Source organism: Plectropomus leopardus, chromosome 1 (assembly GCF_026936395.1).
Source record: "Plectropomus leopardus strain MGB_pleo_1.0 chromosome 1, ASM2693639v1, whole genome shotgun sequence".
Taxonomy (NCBI): domain Eukaryota; kingdom Metazoa; phylum Chordata; class Actinopteri; order Perciformes; family Serranidae; genus Plectropomus; species Plectropomus leopardus.
Window position 1 is genome coordinate 14,720,537 of NC_142176.1, and position 19,879 is coordinate 14,740,415.

General features: G+C 37.0%; 1 protein-coding gene across 1 annotated transcript in view; it reads right to left on the reverse strand.

Moving 5' to 3' along the window:
- diaph3 (diaphanous-related formin 3) overlaps window positions 1-19,879 on the reverse strand; it is a 217,588-nt gene that overhangs the window by 159,109 nt on the left and 38,600 nt on the right. Inside the window, exons 8-15 of the mRNA XM_088076055.1 lie at window positions 17,335-17,471; window positions 15,375-15,480; window positions 10,650-10,760; window positions 10,039-10,157; window positions 8,402-8,518; window positions 2,918-3,036; window positions 2,765-2,829; window positions 1,653-1,757 (exon numbers count right to left, since the gene is read on the reverse strand). Of these exons, the coding sequence (XP_087932181.1) occupies window positions 1,653-1,757; window positions 2,765-2,829; window positions 2,918-3,036; window positions 8,402-8,518; window positions 10,039-10,157; window positions 10,650-10,760; window positions 15,375-15,480; window positions 17,335-17,471 (879 nt within the window). The remainder of the gene's footprint in view (window positions 1-1,652; window positions 1,758-2,764; window positions 2,830-2,917; window positions 3,037-8,401; window positions 8,519-10,038; window positions 10,158-10,649; window positions 10,761-15,374; window positions 15,481-17,334; window positions 17,472-19,879) is intronic.

The following is a 19,879-nucleotide window of genomic DNA, read 5'->3' on the forward strand; positions in this document are numbered from 1 at the left end:
GAGGCGTGTTCTCTCAACCATCCAGCAGAGGCCAAATGCTCATAAACAGTCCAGATTCTGTCCAGAACCTAACCACAATAATTTGTTTTTTTTCCAAAGCTGAAAATCAAATCCGGGGCTACAAAGTTTCGTAAATTGTATCATACGGAGCAAATGGCTTATTGATCCATGCACCAGTTTTAGATTAAAGACGCACACTAAAGGTCAGCCCTGGGCCCTTTGCTCTGCCACCGCCTCTGGAGGGAAGCACTCCTTTTGATGAATTAACAAGTGAGCGAGCGCGCGTGTTGGCAAGAGTTGGACTGACACAGACAAAGACGGTGGGACAAAAGTGTGTGTGTATGTATTCACATTGGCTAAATGTACCGCCGTCACTTGAACCAAGGTACTATTTGAGTATTCGCTCTGTGTTTGCTCACTCAAATTGAAAAATTATCGGGAAAATAAAAAGGAAGTTCTGCTCTCCTCTCTGAGCGTGTAGTTATCTTGCAGTGCCAGGGCGTGGGAGCAACTCTCTGGAGTGTTGGGGGGGGTGAGGAGAGGCCCAGTAGTGAGGTTGAAGGGGGTTGTCAGAATAAATTGCTTTTAGAACAATTTCCTCTTATGGGATAAAGATCAGAGAATCCAAAATGGCCAACATGGAGGACTGGTCAGTGTTCTCATTAGACTTAGTGTCAGCTAGCCAGAAAAGAAGCCGGCATGTCAACCCAAACTGCAGGCTCCAGTGGATAAACCCCCCCACCACCACCCCTCCATCCCACACCCCAAAGTAACAAGAACATTTCATAATGGAAAGTAAGAAAATAAAGTTGCATTGCAATGCTTTGCTAGATTTATAAGGGTTTGTTGAGTAGTCAAACAGTGTTTTCTCATGTCTCACACTCCTTAAAGGTCCAGTGTAGGATTAAGGGGAATTTATATAATAAAATATAGAAAATATATAATAAGTACGTTTCTTTAGTGTATAGTCACCTGAGAATACAAATTGTTGTATTTCTGTTACCTTTAAATGAGCCCAGAGCAGACAAACCAAGCGCTGGCTCTATGTAGGGCCATTCACAATTTCGCTATTTTGTCACCATAATAAACAGCCTCTTCAAAATGAGCAGCATAGGAAAAACACAGATTTCTTTTTCAGGTGGAACTTCCTAATTTAGTGTTTTTATCGTTTCAAATCACCAGGTCTGTTTGTTTTGGAGGGGAAAGGACCTCTGTGGAATTGCAGCTCCTGTTAAAAACCTCCTGAACGTCTGGATGTTAAGTTATCAAAGAAAAAGGTTGAGCACACATTAGCGGTTTCTGGACTAGCTTCCCCTCTGACGACATGCCAGACAGCATTGGAGAAAATTAGATTTTTAATGTGAAACTGCTTTATTCAGTGTTTTTACCTTTTCAAATCAACAGGTCTGTTTGTTTTGAGAAAACCTCTGCAGATAATAAAGCTCCCAGTAAAAGCCTCCAGAACAATGAACACTAAAGGAATCCTAACCGGGAGTCTTGGCACAGGAGAAAAGTTTCAGCTGGTTGAAATCTGCAATCCTCACAACTAGATGTCACTGAATCCCACACACTGCCACTTTTAAGTATATACACAAATTACAAAAACAGGACATTAAACCAAGATTTAAAACCAAGATATGCAGGCTATTTACCTGGGATCTGAAGGCCTGCAGCTCTGCTTGGAGTTCGGCTATGTTTTCTTCACACTTAACCAGCTGAGCTTGTGCCTCCTGTCTGCTCAAAAACTCCTCGTCAAACTGAAGAAAGAAACACATCCAAATTACAAACAAGCACACGCTGATGTTAAATTAATGTAACTAGGAATGAACATGAGCCGTATTCGCTAAAATTGTATTAGTCCAATAGTGTGATTGTATGTATGTGTTGATCATTACATGTAATCAACATTCATTTCACCTTGATTACGTTCATTTACTGATTGAATTTCAACCTTTTGCCAAACACTCACGCATTAATAAAACCTTTTAAGCACCATACACACATGCCAATCAGTGAGCCCATCCTTTTCATTAGGATCCACAACCTGCTGCTACGCTGACTTAAATTAATCACAGCAACCAATTCATTTGACCTCACATATTTCACAAGCTTGTGTCCAATTGTGCGTGCGTTTCGACAGTACTTTATAAAGCTTACGTTTTGATCAAATTTGACATAGTAAGATACATTTGCAAGCTTTTTTCTCATCTGTTACCAACATAAAAAGATAAACCGTCATGCAGTAGCTTAAGTTTTCTACAGCGATATAGGAACAAGTTTTACTACATCGATGTTTTTTTGCAATGTGAGCACATAGACATCTGTTAAACAACAAAGACTTTATATTCATCACAAAAATGTTTGATTTCTATTTGTAATATGTAAGTTAAGGTAAGTCTGATTATAGCAAGGTGCCATATCCTGTGATTTTCATTCTCAAAAGAACTCTTTTTCTGTTTTTAGAAAAGTAGAAGAGAGCATTTTATCCATGTATTTTTCTGAGAAGTGATGACTATAAATTTACAGTATGTTTGGCTCTCAAGATACTGGTATAATCTTTCATTATTGTTTTAAAACACGCCCCCAGGAATTGTCACTGTTATGCTACTTCACAGTTAATGTTTTGTTAATGTTTATCTAAGCAGATGCTATTTTATAGAACAAATTAGAAAAAATGCCTTAGTGGGCTTTGTTTTAGCCAGGTGCTTTTTTGGAAATGTTGCAGGATGAAAATCTAAGTTCTAAGTTTTTTGTCAATACTTGCCTTCTGTGCGAGTTCTGAAGCTCTTTGTTCATACTCCTCCGTTCGAGCCTTTTCTACACACACCTCTGAACACAAAAAACAGAGTGAAAATCATTTTTTTGTCTTCTTGAAATAAATGTAATGCAAATCAACTCCAAAGAGTGTGTGACTTGCCTAAAAGATGGCTGAAGTCCACATCCAGGCGCTTGCGGTAACTAAAGTCTGGGTCAGTGCCACTACGGTGCAGCACAATTTGAGACACACACTCCTCGATGATCTTAAAATACTGGGGCCTGAGAGTCAGGATGAGTAAGACAAAAAGACAGAGTGGGGAAAAAAAACATAATCTTAACTGATTTAATTTCATTTTTTTTTAAATCTGTAATAAGGGACTGGGCAATATAGAAGAATTCAAGCATCCTGATATTTTTGATCAGAAATTTCAAAATAGCTAATCTGTTGATATTGTAGTGTTGACTATTGTTGCTTGTTCACTTAATGAGAGTTTTGATAAATAATTTAGATTATATTTTGAACATGCAAATAATAACAAAATAAAAAATAAAAAAATAAGTACGAAAACAACATCCAGCAGATAAATACAGTAAACAACATAAGTATTTTATGTCCAAAAAAGAGTAGGAGGAGGTGAATACTTAAGACAAAATCTACCTCTTTCGTAAATTTTGTAAGAATTTTAAAAATAAATAAATTATAATATTGAACATGAATATTCCCACAGTACTGTGGATAACGGGAAATAATATAACTGCTAGAACAGTCTAGCTAATTCCATCACATTACTCTAAGGCAACCTTTAAATTAGAAAAATACTTGTGATACCCAAAAATTTGAGACGATATTTAGTTTCATATCATGACATTGATACAGTATCGATATATTGCCCAGCCCTACAGTCGTGTGTATGCATTTCTACAAGAGCTTACATGTACACAGCTTCATGTGTGAGAGGAACTGAACCCTCTGCAGGAAACTGCAGGGTTAGTGAGAGGGCATAAAGGAAATGTGGCACATCCCAACAACTTCTACAGGTATGCCTGTGCACCCACAGTCCTTCATGATAGATATCAGCGATTCTAAACATAACAGGAGGCTCTACGTCGGTGCTACTTACCATCATCATGAATTAGTGAGTCAAATCAAAGCCTAATGTTTAAAGAACAGGTGCAATTTGAGCTGACAGAGCATCACAATACATTTTACATGCTCAAACAATATCATTAATGCTGTTGACACAAGTTCTTACACATCTTTTTCTAACACATAACCCCAATTTCCACCACAGTCCCAGATATTCAGAAGGAAATGAGTGAACATTACACTAAAAGGGGAAGGGAGATGGACAGGAAAATTAAGAAAACAGAAGACAGGAGATGGACAGAAATTAAATTTGCAGTAAACAGATAAACTGTACGTATTCGATGAAAGATACTGCAAATAAAAACATTTCTTAGTTGCTTTTTTTAAAATTATGTAAACTTTCACTGATAATATATAAAAAATGCTAACTGTATCTTGGGACTGCACTATGGCCATTATGTTACAATATGTTACACAAGTTAAGGGTCTTTTGGTTTCTTTAGAACTCAAACTTAAAAACATTCATTTATACAGCACTTACATCTTAATAACGACTGTTTTGGTGGTACTGAACAATGGGGAATACATAGCAGCCTATTAGCAGTTGCTGAGTAATTGCAGTTAAATTGTTTCAAATGGCTCTGTTGAAAGCATTGATCGCAGAACAACCACAATAAGCACAAGGAGATACTATAATGCAACAACAGATGACACGCAAGGCTGGGAGCCACAGTGTTATTGCAAGTTAAAGGGAAAGTGTCGGTTTGATCTGCTCATTATCTTACAACAATGCCGCTGAGAGTCCAAATCCCTTCTACACCAAATCATTAAGTAATACTTTAAGACTTATAAACAGGGACACTGCTTTGCAACTCTTCCTACAAAATGAGACTTGAAGTGATCATATGAATACCATGTGTATGAAGGTGAGCTGAATGATGGAATCATTGTTTGAAAGAAGATGAAAACATTAACAACCAAATGGAATAAGGCATGTTGTCAGTCAAGCTGCTCTTGTGCTTTCATTTTTCAGTGACTTTGGAACCTCGGTGTAAAAGGGGACTGTATATTCTTGACATCAAGGATAACAAGAATTAAATAAAGATCACTCCACCAGTCAGTCAGGAGACATGCAGTGCATTAAAGGATCACATTCAGATATGACGTCTCATGTGCCAGTGGTGAAAATTAATTATATCAAGGGTACAGAACTGCCTGAGGAAAAGTTGCAAATGTATTCAAAAGTAAGAATGCTTGAAGACAACTAAAAACAGTCTGAAGTGCCAAACTATAAGGTATGACAATAAGAGGAAAACATATATAATTACAGCATTAACTGTGCCTTTTTTAAATTTCACATTTTTAAAAATCATTAATATTTACAGTCAGTACAGGGTTGTGTTCTAGTGATTTGCCTTCAGGACTCCACTTGCTCATAAAGAAAAGATGACAACTGGAACTGAAAAACAAAAGTTGTTGCCAACTTTAGTCCCAATACTCGTGTATAATAAAAATGCTGTGAATGTATAGATGTGTTTTTGCACTAAAAGATTGGTTACCTCAAACCAGAAGATCAAGAGAGATCTTGCTTGCCTGACAATTGTAATATTTATTTTGATTTTCAATACGTTGATGATATTTTTAGTAATTTAATAGTCAAATAGGCCATAAAATGTAAGTGTGGCTATCATAATTTCCAATGCCATAAACTTTCCCACTTGAAAAAGCACAACAGAGGTCAGATTTATACTCTACTCTTCATCTTTTAACACAGTACTAGGGGTTTAATGATCCATTGATCAGATATATCAACTCAATGATCAATGACCCATTATTATTAATGCAAAGGGAAAAATTACAAGAGATATTGTCATCTTTAAGATACACCCTAATTTTATTACCATGGCATGAATGTTATTATTTCAGTGCAATTACACCACCCTCCTAAACATTAAAACAGTATTAGCAGCCTAGGGCCAGACAGAAAATAGGCAGGTTTCCATTAACACTCAAATTGCACAAATTGAAAATACAAATGTAAGATATGCCTAATGGAAACACATCAATTAAAAAAAAAAAAAAAAGGTTTTACGCACGCATGAGGTGGTATTTCAGGCAATTTGAAAAATCCATGTTTCTCAAAAGTGCAATGGAAACACTTTTTTTTCACTTTTATAGCTCATATGATGTGTAACACCGGGGGGCGGTAATGCGACTTTCTGGATGCCAACCACCATTAAACCCAAAGAAGAAGAAAAAGTACAAAGTCACATGACATTCTACAAAACATGACTCTGTATGTGTGAATGGAGGAAGAGACCAAGATCTTCTTAATTCTTAAATGAGACAAAGAAATGACGGCGATATTAGATTGGCTTTATTGAGTGGCTGCAATAGAAATAAACCTGCCAATGTTTTGGACATCCATTGCCATGGTTGTTGGAATTTTATCGCGAGAGGAAAGTCACGTAACATCGTGGAAGAAGTCGCATAACATCACTCTACGGAAACACTCATCTTGCAATTGTGTTTTTTTGATTTTTTTGTGTGGAAACCCACATAATGGCAAGTAGGCAAGAAAAAGACAACGAGAATATTTTCTGATAATTTCTCATATCAGTGGCAGGCGTATCGCGGCAGACATTGTGACATGAGCAAATAATTGTAGAGCTGTTAAAAAAATAATCAATACAATAACACATTGTGAAACAATTTATGGTTCTACACAAGATGCCTTCAAAAGAAAAGGCTTTTAGGATGAGGACAAAATTATTTGTTCAACATCCATAATCCTATCTTGGTTAATGAGTTGCTGGAGTCCTCAAACCCAGTTAAGAGCAGGTGAAAGCCATTGACTTTACGTAGCCAGGACTGACTTCAACACAGTGGGAAAATAAGGTTACAGTTATAAAGTGAATGCACTATCACAAACAGAGCTTTTTTTCTTTTTTTTTTTCTTTTTTTAAGGTAACGTATAATCCCACAAAGTATGAAGTGCCTCTTAGCCCTCAAGTGCCTCTAGGTCAGTTACCTTTGTAGATAGTAAGTCATTCCTTGGTTATGCTAATGTTAACAGCTTACATTAGAGCAGAAAAACGTATTAATTCCTTAAAGGGTCTGTATGTAACAATCAGAGCACTAATATAGATGCAAACCACTACTGGCTATGAAAAGAGATAGTGGACTAAAGGTATTCTCAGCAGAGAATTAAATCATACTTCCTGTGTGTGTGTGTGTGTGTGTGTGTGTGTGTGTGTGTGTGTGTGTGTGTGTGTGTGTGCGTGCGTGCGCTTGTGTGTGCGTGTCGTTGCAGTTGTTTAGCTTTGGTAGCTGCTCCTTTACCTCCTATGTTTTGAACCGAATACAGACAACTGATATGCCCTGAATTCTGCATTTACCCCCTTTAAACTTTTTGTTCTTTTGTATTTTTGGTTTTGAACAGGCTTAAAAAGAAAAGATACCACTTTCTACACACTTTATAGGTGGAGTATTGTTCTTAATGGAGCATATGGAGAAATCCCAAAATTGACAGACCTGCCATGCCTTCTTATTGAGCTATTATTGCTTTTATTGTTATTATTCAATTTTTCGTTTGAGGGGTTTAGTGACTGGTCAATTGACTAATTGTTTCAGCAAGTGACAGGCAATAAAATCTAATACTGAATTGTTGTCCACTATTAAAGCATAAATTATATAACTGTTACTGTTCTTTATGAGCTTCAGCTGATTCAGCTTCCAAAAGATAAAAAAAGAGATTCTGTGGTCTAGACGTGCCATTGTTAGTGAGAACTGAACATGTGGAGGGTGGTGTGGGGGTTTCGTGTGTACAGTAATATTCTTACTATGCTTACAAAATAGATAGCAGTGATGTTGGCAGTCATAACACCAAAGTTAACATTTCATAATGCTTTCAGATGAAGAGAACTAATCAGGCCGTGGCAGAGTAGAGTGCCAGACACTTTAGGTGTTGTTTTTGGGTGGGAGAGAAAACTGCAGGTAATGCATTTCATATTCTTCAGATTAGAGCTCCATCTTTTGATCAAGCCAAGGTTTAACTCACACCCAGCTGTGAGTGAACCAACATAAAATAAGCCTTTGAAAAGTACCATTAATAGGAGATGAGATATACTCTGGAGCCATGGCTGCTATAGATGGACTAGAGATGAAAGAGACAGCATTCTCTTTGTTAGCCAATGTCATTGAGAGGGTTTAAGGCAGAAGGAGTGAGACCTCCGCAAAACATAAGCTCTTCAGCAGTCGACATCATTACCAGCGTTCAAAAGCTGCTCAAACCTTTGCTTCTGTCTGTGTATTTGGCTAAGATGAGACATTAAAATGCTGTATGTCCGTCATCATCATTAAGTTATATTTCTGTACACCTCTGACCAGAGTCAAAGCACTCTGCTCTCAAGCTAATGCATAGAGCTTATTAAAACAAATAAAAATTGCCGAAAGACAAACTCACAAACATACAGGGAGACACGAAGGGAATAAAATGCTGTGTTGTACATTAGATAAATAATGTTCTGTGTGTACATGTGTGCTGCTCGTTTTTACCTGACCAAGTAGTCATTGCGAATCAGCATCAGGTGCTGCAGTATAGAGAGGAAATAGGGCTCTGCACTGCTGTCCTTCACCATGCTCTGCACAATGCTGAACACATCACCCACATCAGTACAGAGAGTCAAGGAATTGAACGTAAACTGAAGCACTGTATTTTCACATAAAAAAGTAGAGGCTACTGAAATAAAGAAGAAAAACGAAAGACTTACGTAATTTTCGAGAATAACTGACCTCAGCTGGATGCCAAGAACATTTCAAATGTACTGTACGTTAGCCACATTTATAAGACACAGACATTGAAAAAGAAAACTTAGATCCCCTTTACACCTTGTATTAAAATGTCTTGTATCCAGATTAAATCTTTGTCCTGATTACATTTAATGTGTAATGTAAATCCTATTGAGATCAGAATGCTCTGTCCACCTCAAACCAGACCTGTTCACAACTATGTTATATGATACAGTGTGTCGACAGGTATCAGACATTTAAATTGAATTTTTTAATGACCGTTTCAACGTAATTTTTAGTCAAAGACTGAGTTTTGGATCAATCATCTTTTCGTTCTAATTTAAGCATTGCAGGTAAGTATAAAAGTAATATATATAGTGACATTTCAGGGGTATGTGTATGTAAGAATATGATTATTAGAGTGAGTTAGTTTGATCTACATTTTGCCAACAGGTAAGTGCAAGTATAAAGTAAAAAGACAGTATAAGGTTTAGTGGCAAGTTTTGTAACATCAGAAATGTGGAATTTTCACAAAAAAGCATGAATCATTTGGACAGAAAGTAATTGAAAGATGGATAAATTAAATTAGATAAAATGTTTGTGGAAATCGAGACCTCACAAATTCAAATATTAGACTATTCAATGACTTTTAAGGCTTAATATGATTTATAATTTGGTATTTGAATCCATTGATTGATATTTACTTTTTATATTATCTTATTTTCATATGTATACTTTTTATAGAACCTATAGGACCTACATACACCCTGCTGGTAAGAATTAAAAAAAATAAATTAAATTACAATTTCATAGGGTGCACATCATGATACTGTCTGCATTGTAGAGGAAATATAGCTGTTAAAAAACAAAAATATTTCTTAAGAAAATCTTTACTGGTCCACAGTTTTCTTTGGTATATATGAGAGTCTATCAGTCTATCAAGATTTGGAGATTTGGCAACAGCGAGGTCAATGGGGATGAAATAGGCCAACCTAATAGTAGAAACTGTGATCAACAGGAAGAATACATCACAAATGAGGGAGACACCACAGATGAGAGACAGACTATCGTGCACCCTGCAGCTTCAGCATCTGGTGAGGAAGAGCCTCCACTACCTCTCTGATTTGGAACAGTTTCACCCTATTACATATTTCCACCCACGTAGTTGTTGTATTTGGATTGGAAATGCAATTGCAATGTGGTACTGATGCGTCCCTGACCACCTGCGAAGGTGGTTTCGCAGATCAAATCACAATCGTCCCTCAATGCATTTAGGGTGCATTTACCATTATTTTCATCAAGCACCATCCAACTGCAATCCGATCACCAAAAACACATTTTAATGCAAGGTGTAAAAGGGGTCTTGTGCAACATGTGTCTATTTGTAATAATGATAAGGATATTCCAGCTCGCTCTTGATGTCTTCCAGTCTATGAGAGAACTCTATCATGTCCTCCTCTTTGTGCTCCTCAAACACCTTCAGCTGAATGTCAAGGGCCTCATTCCTGATAGTTGTCAGTTGCTACAGATGGATTAAGGCAGAAAAAGAAGAAAAGGTAAAACAGATTTAAAAAAGATTAACAATAAAAGAGAATTAAGCAAAATAAATCAGAGAAAGGCTTTAAGACCCTGTCTGACATAAGCACCAAAAAGGAAGCATCAAGCCACAGTAACAACGAAGAGCTTGTTTTAAACGTTATTACTCATCATGATAAACAGGTGTGAGGACCGGCTCCTCATTTTAATTTATTTGTTTTCTTGGCACTTACAGCAACAATGTTTACAACAGATAAGCATGTTAGGAAGATGGTATAAAAGCCAGTAGGAAGATTATTAGCCAGAGCACTAGAAACTTTATTGGTTTCTGGGTGCTGGCACAGACAGAGGACGTGCAAACTCTTCTCTGTGTTTCATAAATTAACAATATTTCACTGAAGTGGACAACTCATTTAAATATTAATACAAGGTGAGCATGAGTTTATATTATGTGTGTATGTGTGTGCGTTGTGCTTACCGGCAATATCTCTTTCAGGCCACAGCGCATAAATTCATTCCTGATGTGCAGCCTGAAGTCCAGCTCATCAGGGGATGTTACCAGTGCATTGATGAGCTGCATGCATGCCACCTGCAACATGAAGGGTACATGGAACAAAGGGAGAGGGAGAGAGACAGGGGAGAGAGAGAGAAGAGTGAGAGAGAGAAGCAGAGAAGGAGACGACGGACTTCTTCTTCCAGAAGTTGATGAAAAGCATGCCGGCATGCATTCTAAATGAGTTATGTCCCTTGGAAGCAGAGGACCATAACTAATGCATGTCTATTTTCTCCAGTCACCAACTGGGGGGGGGTGATTTTAATATTAATGGAACAACTGCAGACCCGCACACACAAAACTAACTAACAGTCAATTTAAGGGCAAACTCGCTCTTTTGGAAGCTGTTTTTCACTCCCCTATGAGTTCGGTTTACTGCAAAGGGACCGCCGCATCCTGTGACTCTTCAACTAGCCGGGCAAACACAGACAGAAAAATCAATTATTGATCAGTAAAGCAATCCGCTCATGTGTGAAAAGAAGGTATGGCAATGCTAGAGCCAAGGAAGGATATTCAGATGTTTTCAGGTTCATTGTCAATTGGATGGCATGGCCTTTTTAGTCCTGGCACTTAAGCTTAGTAATTACCTGTCTTCAAAGTGACATTTTTATATTGTAATGCAGATAGGTAGCATTGCAAAGTGTCACAAAATCTTTGCCTTGATGTGACTGGGGACAAATGGCCGTCAAGAAAACAATGCTAGTGTTATATTTAAGATCACAACAATTATTTGAATGATTTCCTACTATCCTCACATCCTTTGGTTTCAGTACACAAATTCATTTTAAGTAAAATCAATGCGCGTGAAGTTGAAACTTGCTGGAGACACATAATCAATGACAAGAGACAAAGGGGGAGCAAGAAAGATCACTGCAATGCTTTACACCATTTTTCATGAGTAAAACATCACAATATAGATGTTTTGTAAGCGTTTGAAGTCTATAATGTGATTCCAGCTCATCATACATTTTAATAATTCATATTTGTACATTTACTCATCTAAATTAGATTATGTATATTTAATTATCTAAATTAAATAGTTTTTTGGACATCAGTATTTGCTTAACATTTAGAGAACTAGCCCCCACCCCATGACTTATAGTATATTAGTATAGTATACATAAATAGTAAAAAAAAAAATCTCTCTCTCTCTCTCTCTCTCTCTCTATATATATATATATATACACACAGTATATATAAAAATCTGTTTTCACTTTGACATGAGTTTTTGATTTATGAAATCAATAAAAGGGTAAAACATCCAAGGTGGTGAATACTTTTTATAAACACTGTATATATATATATATATATATATATATATATATATATATATATATATATATATAGAGAGAGAGAGAGAGAGAGAGAGAGAGAGAGATTTTTTTTTTTTTTTAATTTTTATATATACTATATATGGGGAGAATCCTTTTTTCATGGTAGACCTACATGTCTGTATCAGCGTTTCCTCTTTCTCTTTCTCTGTTTATCATTGGACTTTTACTACGTCACTTTGAGCCCTTTACCGGGCATCAGTTGGTGAGAGTCTGCACACACAGTGAGGGGGGCTAACTGTTAGCATCACACAGCTAGCATTGTGGTCAGTTGCTCAGCGTCAGAGCCAAGCTGCTTAGGTGTGTCTTGAGTTTTTTAGAACCTTAAACTGCTAGGTATCACAGCCAATGTTACTGTGTGAGGTTAAATTGACAGAGTGAGTGGCTCAGGAGACAGTCCTTCAGTGCTGGGTATAAGCTATGGAGCATTATGGACAGCAACAGACAGATGGCTGAATTTTGAACCTGGTACATGGGCCTGTACTTGCATAGCGCTTTTCTAGTCGATCACTCAAAGCGCTTTCAAACAAAGAGTCACATTCACACATTCATACACCCATACATGGTGCCACCTGCTGCTGCTCATTTTGACATTCATACACAATCATACACCGACAGCACAGCCATCGGGAGCAATTTGGGATTAAGTATCTTGCCCAACATGTCGACATGTTGGCTGGAGGAGCTAAGAATCAAAATGCCAGCTGTCTGATTGGTGGATGATCCGCTCTGCCTTCTTTCAATTTATGGTTTGATAGGCTATTTGAAGTCTGATTGTTTAATGAATGAGTTCCAATGTGCACTTGTTCTCCATTATTGGCCTATATACATTCCTTCTCTAATGTTTTATATATATATTTATTTATTTTATTTTATTTTTTTTTGCAAGTTCGCTATAATAACTTAATGCGAATACTTGCATATGGAAACTACTTAAAATGCCCATCCCTAATGCACAGGTCAGTTACAACTCAGACTTATAAAGAAAATGCCTGCATATTTGATTCAAGTGGTTTCCCATGTGTCTATTTACACTTCAGCGTCTAAACGCACACTTTCCCAAGGCCAAAGGCTGCCAGGGGAGACTGTGTATGAATGTAGTCATGTAGGACGGAGAGCCTTCGGCCACAGTGCTATAGTTAGGATAACAGTATCTGTGCTTTAATAATGCATGGGTTTAAAAGGAAACCGTGCTGTGTATTAGGAAGTGGAAAGTAATAACAAAACATCAATTCCTTCTCTCACTATTTTCTTCTACTACTGCTTTCACCCTCTTAGAGTGTCCCTACAGTTTTGCACCTGTCGGAGGTAGTTACAGCAAATGGAATGCAAATGCTACGGATAATACTACGGGGGCCAAAAAAGATATCATCTTTTAATTAAGTTTAACATTGGTCATTGCAAGAGAATACAAACCAACCAAAGGAGCAAATGGTAACACATTCTAGAGTTTTATGCTTATCATCTCTGTGTGTGTGTGTGTGTGTGTGTGTGTGTGTGTGTGTGTGTGTGTGTGTGTGTGTGTGTGTGTTTGCACGTGCATGCGTGTGGTTGGTATTGGATGAATGATCACTCTCTTCACATCCCTCAGCTACCAATTAAAAATGCAGACAACATACTTTAGTCATGAATAACATTATTGCAGCACAAACGGATGCCGTCCACGTTTAAAGCGGTCCATATGCAACATCTCAAGTGTATGTCTCAGCAGGGAGATGATATATCTAACAGGCAATGTCCACAAAAAGAGGAATTACATGTGAAGGGAGAGCATAGGATGATAAAAATGGGCAATGTGCATGAACGGGTAAAAATGTGTCAAACTATAAAGTAGATTAGGAAGAGATTCTCAGTTGAGATGGGGACAACTTCCTTATTTTTAGATTAGAGAAATATGTGGTTTTATCGTTTTTGTTTGTTTAATTGTCTTCTGTTGTTACTGTTGTGGTATTTGGTATTGTTTTGTTTTTTTTCTTTCTTGAAGCCGTTTTTTTCTGGTTATACAGTGCTTGCAAAATAGCTTGTTTTACAGCTTATTACTAGATGTTCCTGTGACTGTATCAGTAGAGTTGCACCGGTTTCAAGGTCTACCATGGGGATGAAAACTAATGGTTATATATTATACCATGTATATTTGCTTATCTATGTTATAGTGAAAAATGCAACTGGACAGAGAACCTTACCTTTATTTTATTTTTTTCAATAGGGAGACTGAAAAAAATACTTTCTTTTTTTTTTAATGCTTTCAAGGTTTAATTATAGAATTGACCAAGAAGGCCCCTCTATTTTCAGTTCTTTAAGGGTCAGTGTAGTATAGTAATAATAATTCCATAATACTGTTTTCATACTGTGAGAATCTCATACCGTTGCAACACTAATCATCAGTAAAGATTGTGACATATTAGGGATGCACAATAATATTGGCATGTCATAGATATTGGCAGATTTTTTTTTTTATTCAATATCCCAACATGCTGATTTCTGCCAATATGACAAACACTTTTTTTTTTTTAAATTGACAAAGTGAGCATGTACAAAACATCAAGCTGAAATATTTTTTCTTATTTTGCACAATGGATGAATATTACATACATTGAAAAGAATTGTACTGAAGTCTCCATCTAGTATGAATAATATGATGTTAACTGGACAACAGAAGAGACTCGATGATCACTAAAATTAGGTGTGGAAAAATGCGTACATATATAAAAATATGAGTATCTGTTATTGGCCAAACATGTTAAAATATTTCGGCATATTGGATATCGGCAAAAAAAATCCAATGTCATGCATTCATCTTAGGCAACTGGAAAGATGGACGATGCTTATCTTAATTGAGCGACTAACACCATTACACAAAGATTATGTTCATTGCAGCAGATGTTAAAATCAGATTATCAGTTTCAAGGCTGACGTGTTAAGATAGTTTCTTGTTTGATCCACAAAACAAGGATGCTTAACTAGGACTTTTAACCAGAATTTTCTTTCCAATGAATGATAAAAAAAATACAAAAACTCAACGATACAAAATACAATAAATAAAAGTAACTCATAGGTGCTTCAATATACCATTCAGGCAGTGGATCTGTGATTAATTTTTACTTTTAACCAAAGTCTGGCTTAAAACAAGAGTATAAGTAAACATTTAGTGGCAAAAAAAAGGCTATATCTCACCAAGACTGTGTAAGTGACTTGACCTCTAAGCACAGTGTAGGTGTGAATGTTAAAATGGTAAACTTCGCACAGCCATTCCATATTTCATTTTTGAGAAACCTGAGGGGAGCAACAAGGCTGTACAGTACATGTACTTCTCACTTACTTGTAATTGAACCGAGCGATCTCTTAGTCCCTGCACAATGGGACTGAACCTCTCAATGGCTCGCCATTCCCCCGCTGTGGTGATGGCTTCAAGGACCTTTTCCAAACTAAATGAGAACAGGTAATGCATGAGCGAACAATCAGGAAAAAATGAAGACATATATTCATTTGAGGGGATCGTGACCATGAGTTCTCTCCACTTTCACTGTATCCGCGGTTCCTTTCTTGTCAATTTGACCTGAGTGGATGGGCTTTTCCAGTGAATTTCATCACCATGACTTGCGACTTGAGTAGGATTGTGATTACGACCAGTATTGGATAAAATATGAAATAAATTCAATAATGAACAACTTGCAATGACTCAATCAACTTGACTTAAATTATTACAGCATATCTTCTACTTGAAAATGAAAATCTTTTGTAATCAGCACTGTCAAAATTAAGGCATTCTCTTTTCAGTTATTATGAAATACTTAACACGTTAAGTAAAAACAATAGACATAGCTGGGCTTTGTTTGTTTCCTGTGGCGGCTGACTGACATGACAAGATCTGCTGCCAAAACTAATTTTTGGCATGAAGTTTTTCTTTAAAATGTTGCCTGACGGATCTTTGGAAAAAAAAAAACAAAGGCAATCTGAATGGTTTGCAAAGCCAAACTTAATTTAAAATATCACCTAAAAGCAAAACACCCTACCAAAACTACAGGGCTTTGCCAACTACATCAAAGCAGTGTGGTAATTATAGACAATTATCAAAACCTGTTAGTGAGAAGGTAACTTGCTTTGGCTAAATACATTGCTGAAAACTGCTACCCAATTAACACAGTAGAAGACGGTGAAATAAGAGAATCACTCAAATTGCATCAGGAGACACCTCTTATAATCTACAAGCATAAGAAACCACCGTGTCAAGAATACACACTGTGTATGAGACAAGAGGGCGCAGAGGACGAACATGCTTGAGCAAACAAAGGACGTCGCTCTCACAGGGAATTATTGAATTTCTTTGACTAATGACAATTAGTGTGGCGTCACTGTGCATTTCACTCATAAAGAATGGAATCTGCAATTGTTTGCACTAACTATGAGTAAAACAGGAGAGAATCTGTGTTCAAAATTACTCTGCTAGACTTACAAGACTCCGCCATTTCAACTAAACCCAGACAGGTCCAGCCTACACTAGTTAACCCTATACCAATGGTATTTGAGACCTTGGTGACGAGGACTGATTGTTATTTTGTGAAAGAGAATATGATAGATCTCCCGGGATTAAGCATCTAGTCGACTTCTTTTTGGGAGTAGTCAGTGACTACTAAAATGCAGCAGTGCAACAGTGGTATTTGAATTTAAATGAATTTCCTTTGTGTTGAATCTCTGTTGATTCCGGATTAAATTTGAATATCCATAATTACAAACTTCAGTCTCTAAAATAAAAAAAGTGATTAATTATGATTAATCACAGCAAATTGTCCAATTTTAATCTGTCGACAGCCCTCATTGTGATATCTTATATGACACTGCAGTCATTTTAAATCTCTCAACCTTAATATCCTGCAAATATGTTCTGCATTTTTACAAAAACCAAGGCTAACAAAATACCTACACCAGGCATGACTCTTGCAAGACATCATCTATATACAAAATGCAGGCACCATTATTGTGATATGCTCTTTTGAGAGTTGTACTGGCACTCACAAAATCACAAGTTTATCCCTCCCTTGCTCCAAAAATGTAACTCTGAGACATTGTGGACACTCATGCAAATTGTTGGCTGGTTAATGAAATCATTCATGTTTTAAGTCCTGCAATGACCTTTGATTTTAATCAATTAAAAAATTTAAAAGTTATCAGCCCAAACTAAGGAAGTCTTGCTTTTGTGAAATTAAAAAGGATTGTCTTTCAACATTAGAGAAGCAATTACACATGGATATATTCAAAGAATTAATGAAACCAGAACATACGTGTTCTCTTCGCCCACAATGCAGATGGCTGACAGCAGCTTCACCACGTCAGTCATCATGGCAGACTGGGTGGGATCAATGGCTCTTGCCAGTAACGCAAGACTTTTCTCTTCCCCCAGGATTCGATCCAAGCCATACTGCAATGAACACACACAAAACATGATTACCCAGATATGCTGTGATTTTCCCCATTTTGCAACATCACAAATACAATGTTCTGGGCAAAAGTTAAAGTTACGGTTATTAAAGTTATTACTTTTAAAAAACAAGACACTATATTTGCCTGCACTCCAATTACATTTGAATAAGTTTCTGGCCAAAGTAAGTCTGAAGGTTAACAGTGATTTCAGTTCCATCTACAATGCAATGCCAGTCAGAGGTCTGGCACAGCACGATTTATTGTGCAAATGAACTTGGCCAACAGAATATGTGATTAAATGGCAAGATAATTATTAGGCTGATTTAGAATAATTTTGCAGTGAGAATATAATCTTATGTTCACAAAAGCCAACAAAGAGAAAAACAGTCCTGCAGCAACACCATCATTACAAATAACAATATTTTACAATTAATTGTCAATACAGCAGCATGTGGTAACAGCATTGTACACTTAAGAATAGTTTCACCATCATTCAGAACTGTAATAACTGCAGAGCAATGGTAATTCAGGTCCATTTATTGTTTGTGGTAAATTTGTCCAGAGAAAATCAATTTGTTAATGTTAGATTGTGTTAGAAAATAAAAGGATCAGGACAAAAAACACATTACATTTAATTGAGTTTGTACAGCAACAAAAGGGGCCTTTATTTTACAAAAGAGGGGGTCAAAAAAGGTTTTTTAAAAAACAATTAACACTAAGCATTCTTGAGTACTTTAAACATATTTTTTGTTTGCTTGTGTAATGTGGCCTTTACTCATTTGAAGAGGCAGTCAGCTAATCAAGATATATGGTATTTAGAGTTTGTCCTCGTATCTGAATAGTTATGTAGAAATAGATACATTGCTTGCATTCTTTGCAAAATATATTGTTTTGTTGTTTTTTCTATCACATTTCTGTTGTTTATTTCTCTATGTTTAGATTTGCTTCACAGAAAAACTGTTTAAAGAACTGATGGCAACACAAAACAATCTTCATAACATGAGCATTAATTAAAGTCAGCTCATGTACTTTTGTCCTTACAAAGTCAGTGGATGCTGAATTTTCCAGAAACAAAAGACATATGGACTGTGTCAGTCCTGTCAGGGCTCCAAAGAGCAGTTGACACTGCTGGGGCAGGTTTGTCTATGCAAACACACGTCTGTATACACTGCATCTTTTTTTTCAATGCTTTGAGCAGCTGTCTCTATACTTTGGAAAACCTCGCAGACCTTCTAAATTCCCCAAACTATTGTTTACATATAGAGTACAGTATATACCCAAGCGGGAATTCCGCAAGGCTGAAAAATGAATCCAATGTAAAAGTGCCAAGAACTGCAATTCATCAAATGTCCACTGGAGTCTGGTTCCAAAACAAAATAAATCCCCACAGACGCCCATCTTAAAATGTTATAATAATGTTTACATCTCATTAAGGCCCAAAGTTTAACATATTTAAGTACTGGGCCGCTTGAGTGACAGGCAGTCTCCCGATAGTGTCCTCAGCTTCTGGTCAGATCGTCCACTCCCTCCCCCACAGCTCCAGCATCTCGTCCAAATATTTTTGCATAAAAAACACCAAGCCTCATATGCATCGCCTTGTGCAGGTGTCAGCCATGCTGCAAAATCTTGGTGAGATAACCACATTTTTTTGAATATGCACTTCCCCATGTCATCCAGGGTACAGTGACAGCAAGCTAGCAGACAGCAGATAGTCTGCTCAGAGCAGCCTGGCTTGAAACACAATATGGGTTTTATTTTTCAAAAAAACAAAAAAATCCCATGTCTTCACATTTAAAAGACCTTTAAAACATTTCTATACCAATCAAGGTCTTGTGTTTAAATACATGACTTCAATGACTATTTGACTTTGGAACCCCGGCAAATATATCTAAAAGCTGCGAGCTATGAACTATATGTATTTATAGTAACTATGACGTTCTGCAACACTTACATTTGAGCTACATGAAGGAAGTCAGTTTTCTTGATACAGTTCAGATATTCAGGGCAGGGCAGTTTCACTGTGTGGTAACTTAAAGTGATACATTATTATGCCATTGATGACAGACAACAGAAAATCTGCAACTGTTTGACTTGATGCAGGAAACCAAAAGAAAAAAAGGCTGCACTGACAGCTGGCAGAGAACACCTGTCTTCTTGGCATTGTGGGTACATCTTATCCCAAGACTCCTCTCTAGCCAGGGAAAGGTCTGGGCTGACAGAGAGGCCTACGGGTAAATGCTGGCGTCTGGCGCCTGTTGAGACGCAGGATTACATGAGACCTTACAGCACACTTTGTGCCAGAGCGCCTGTATATCTGTCTCCGTTGGGTTTAAGCTCCATGTGGCAAGATTTTTTTTTTCTCTATAGCTACTGTGGACTAACAGCAAACAAGGAGGAAAAGCTGAA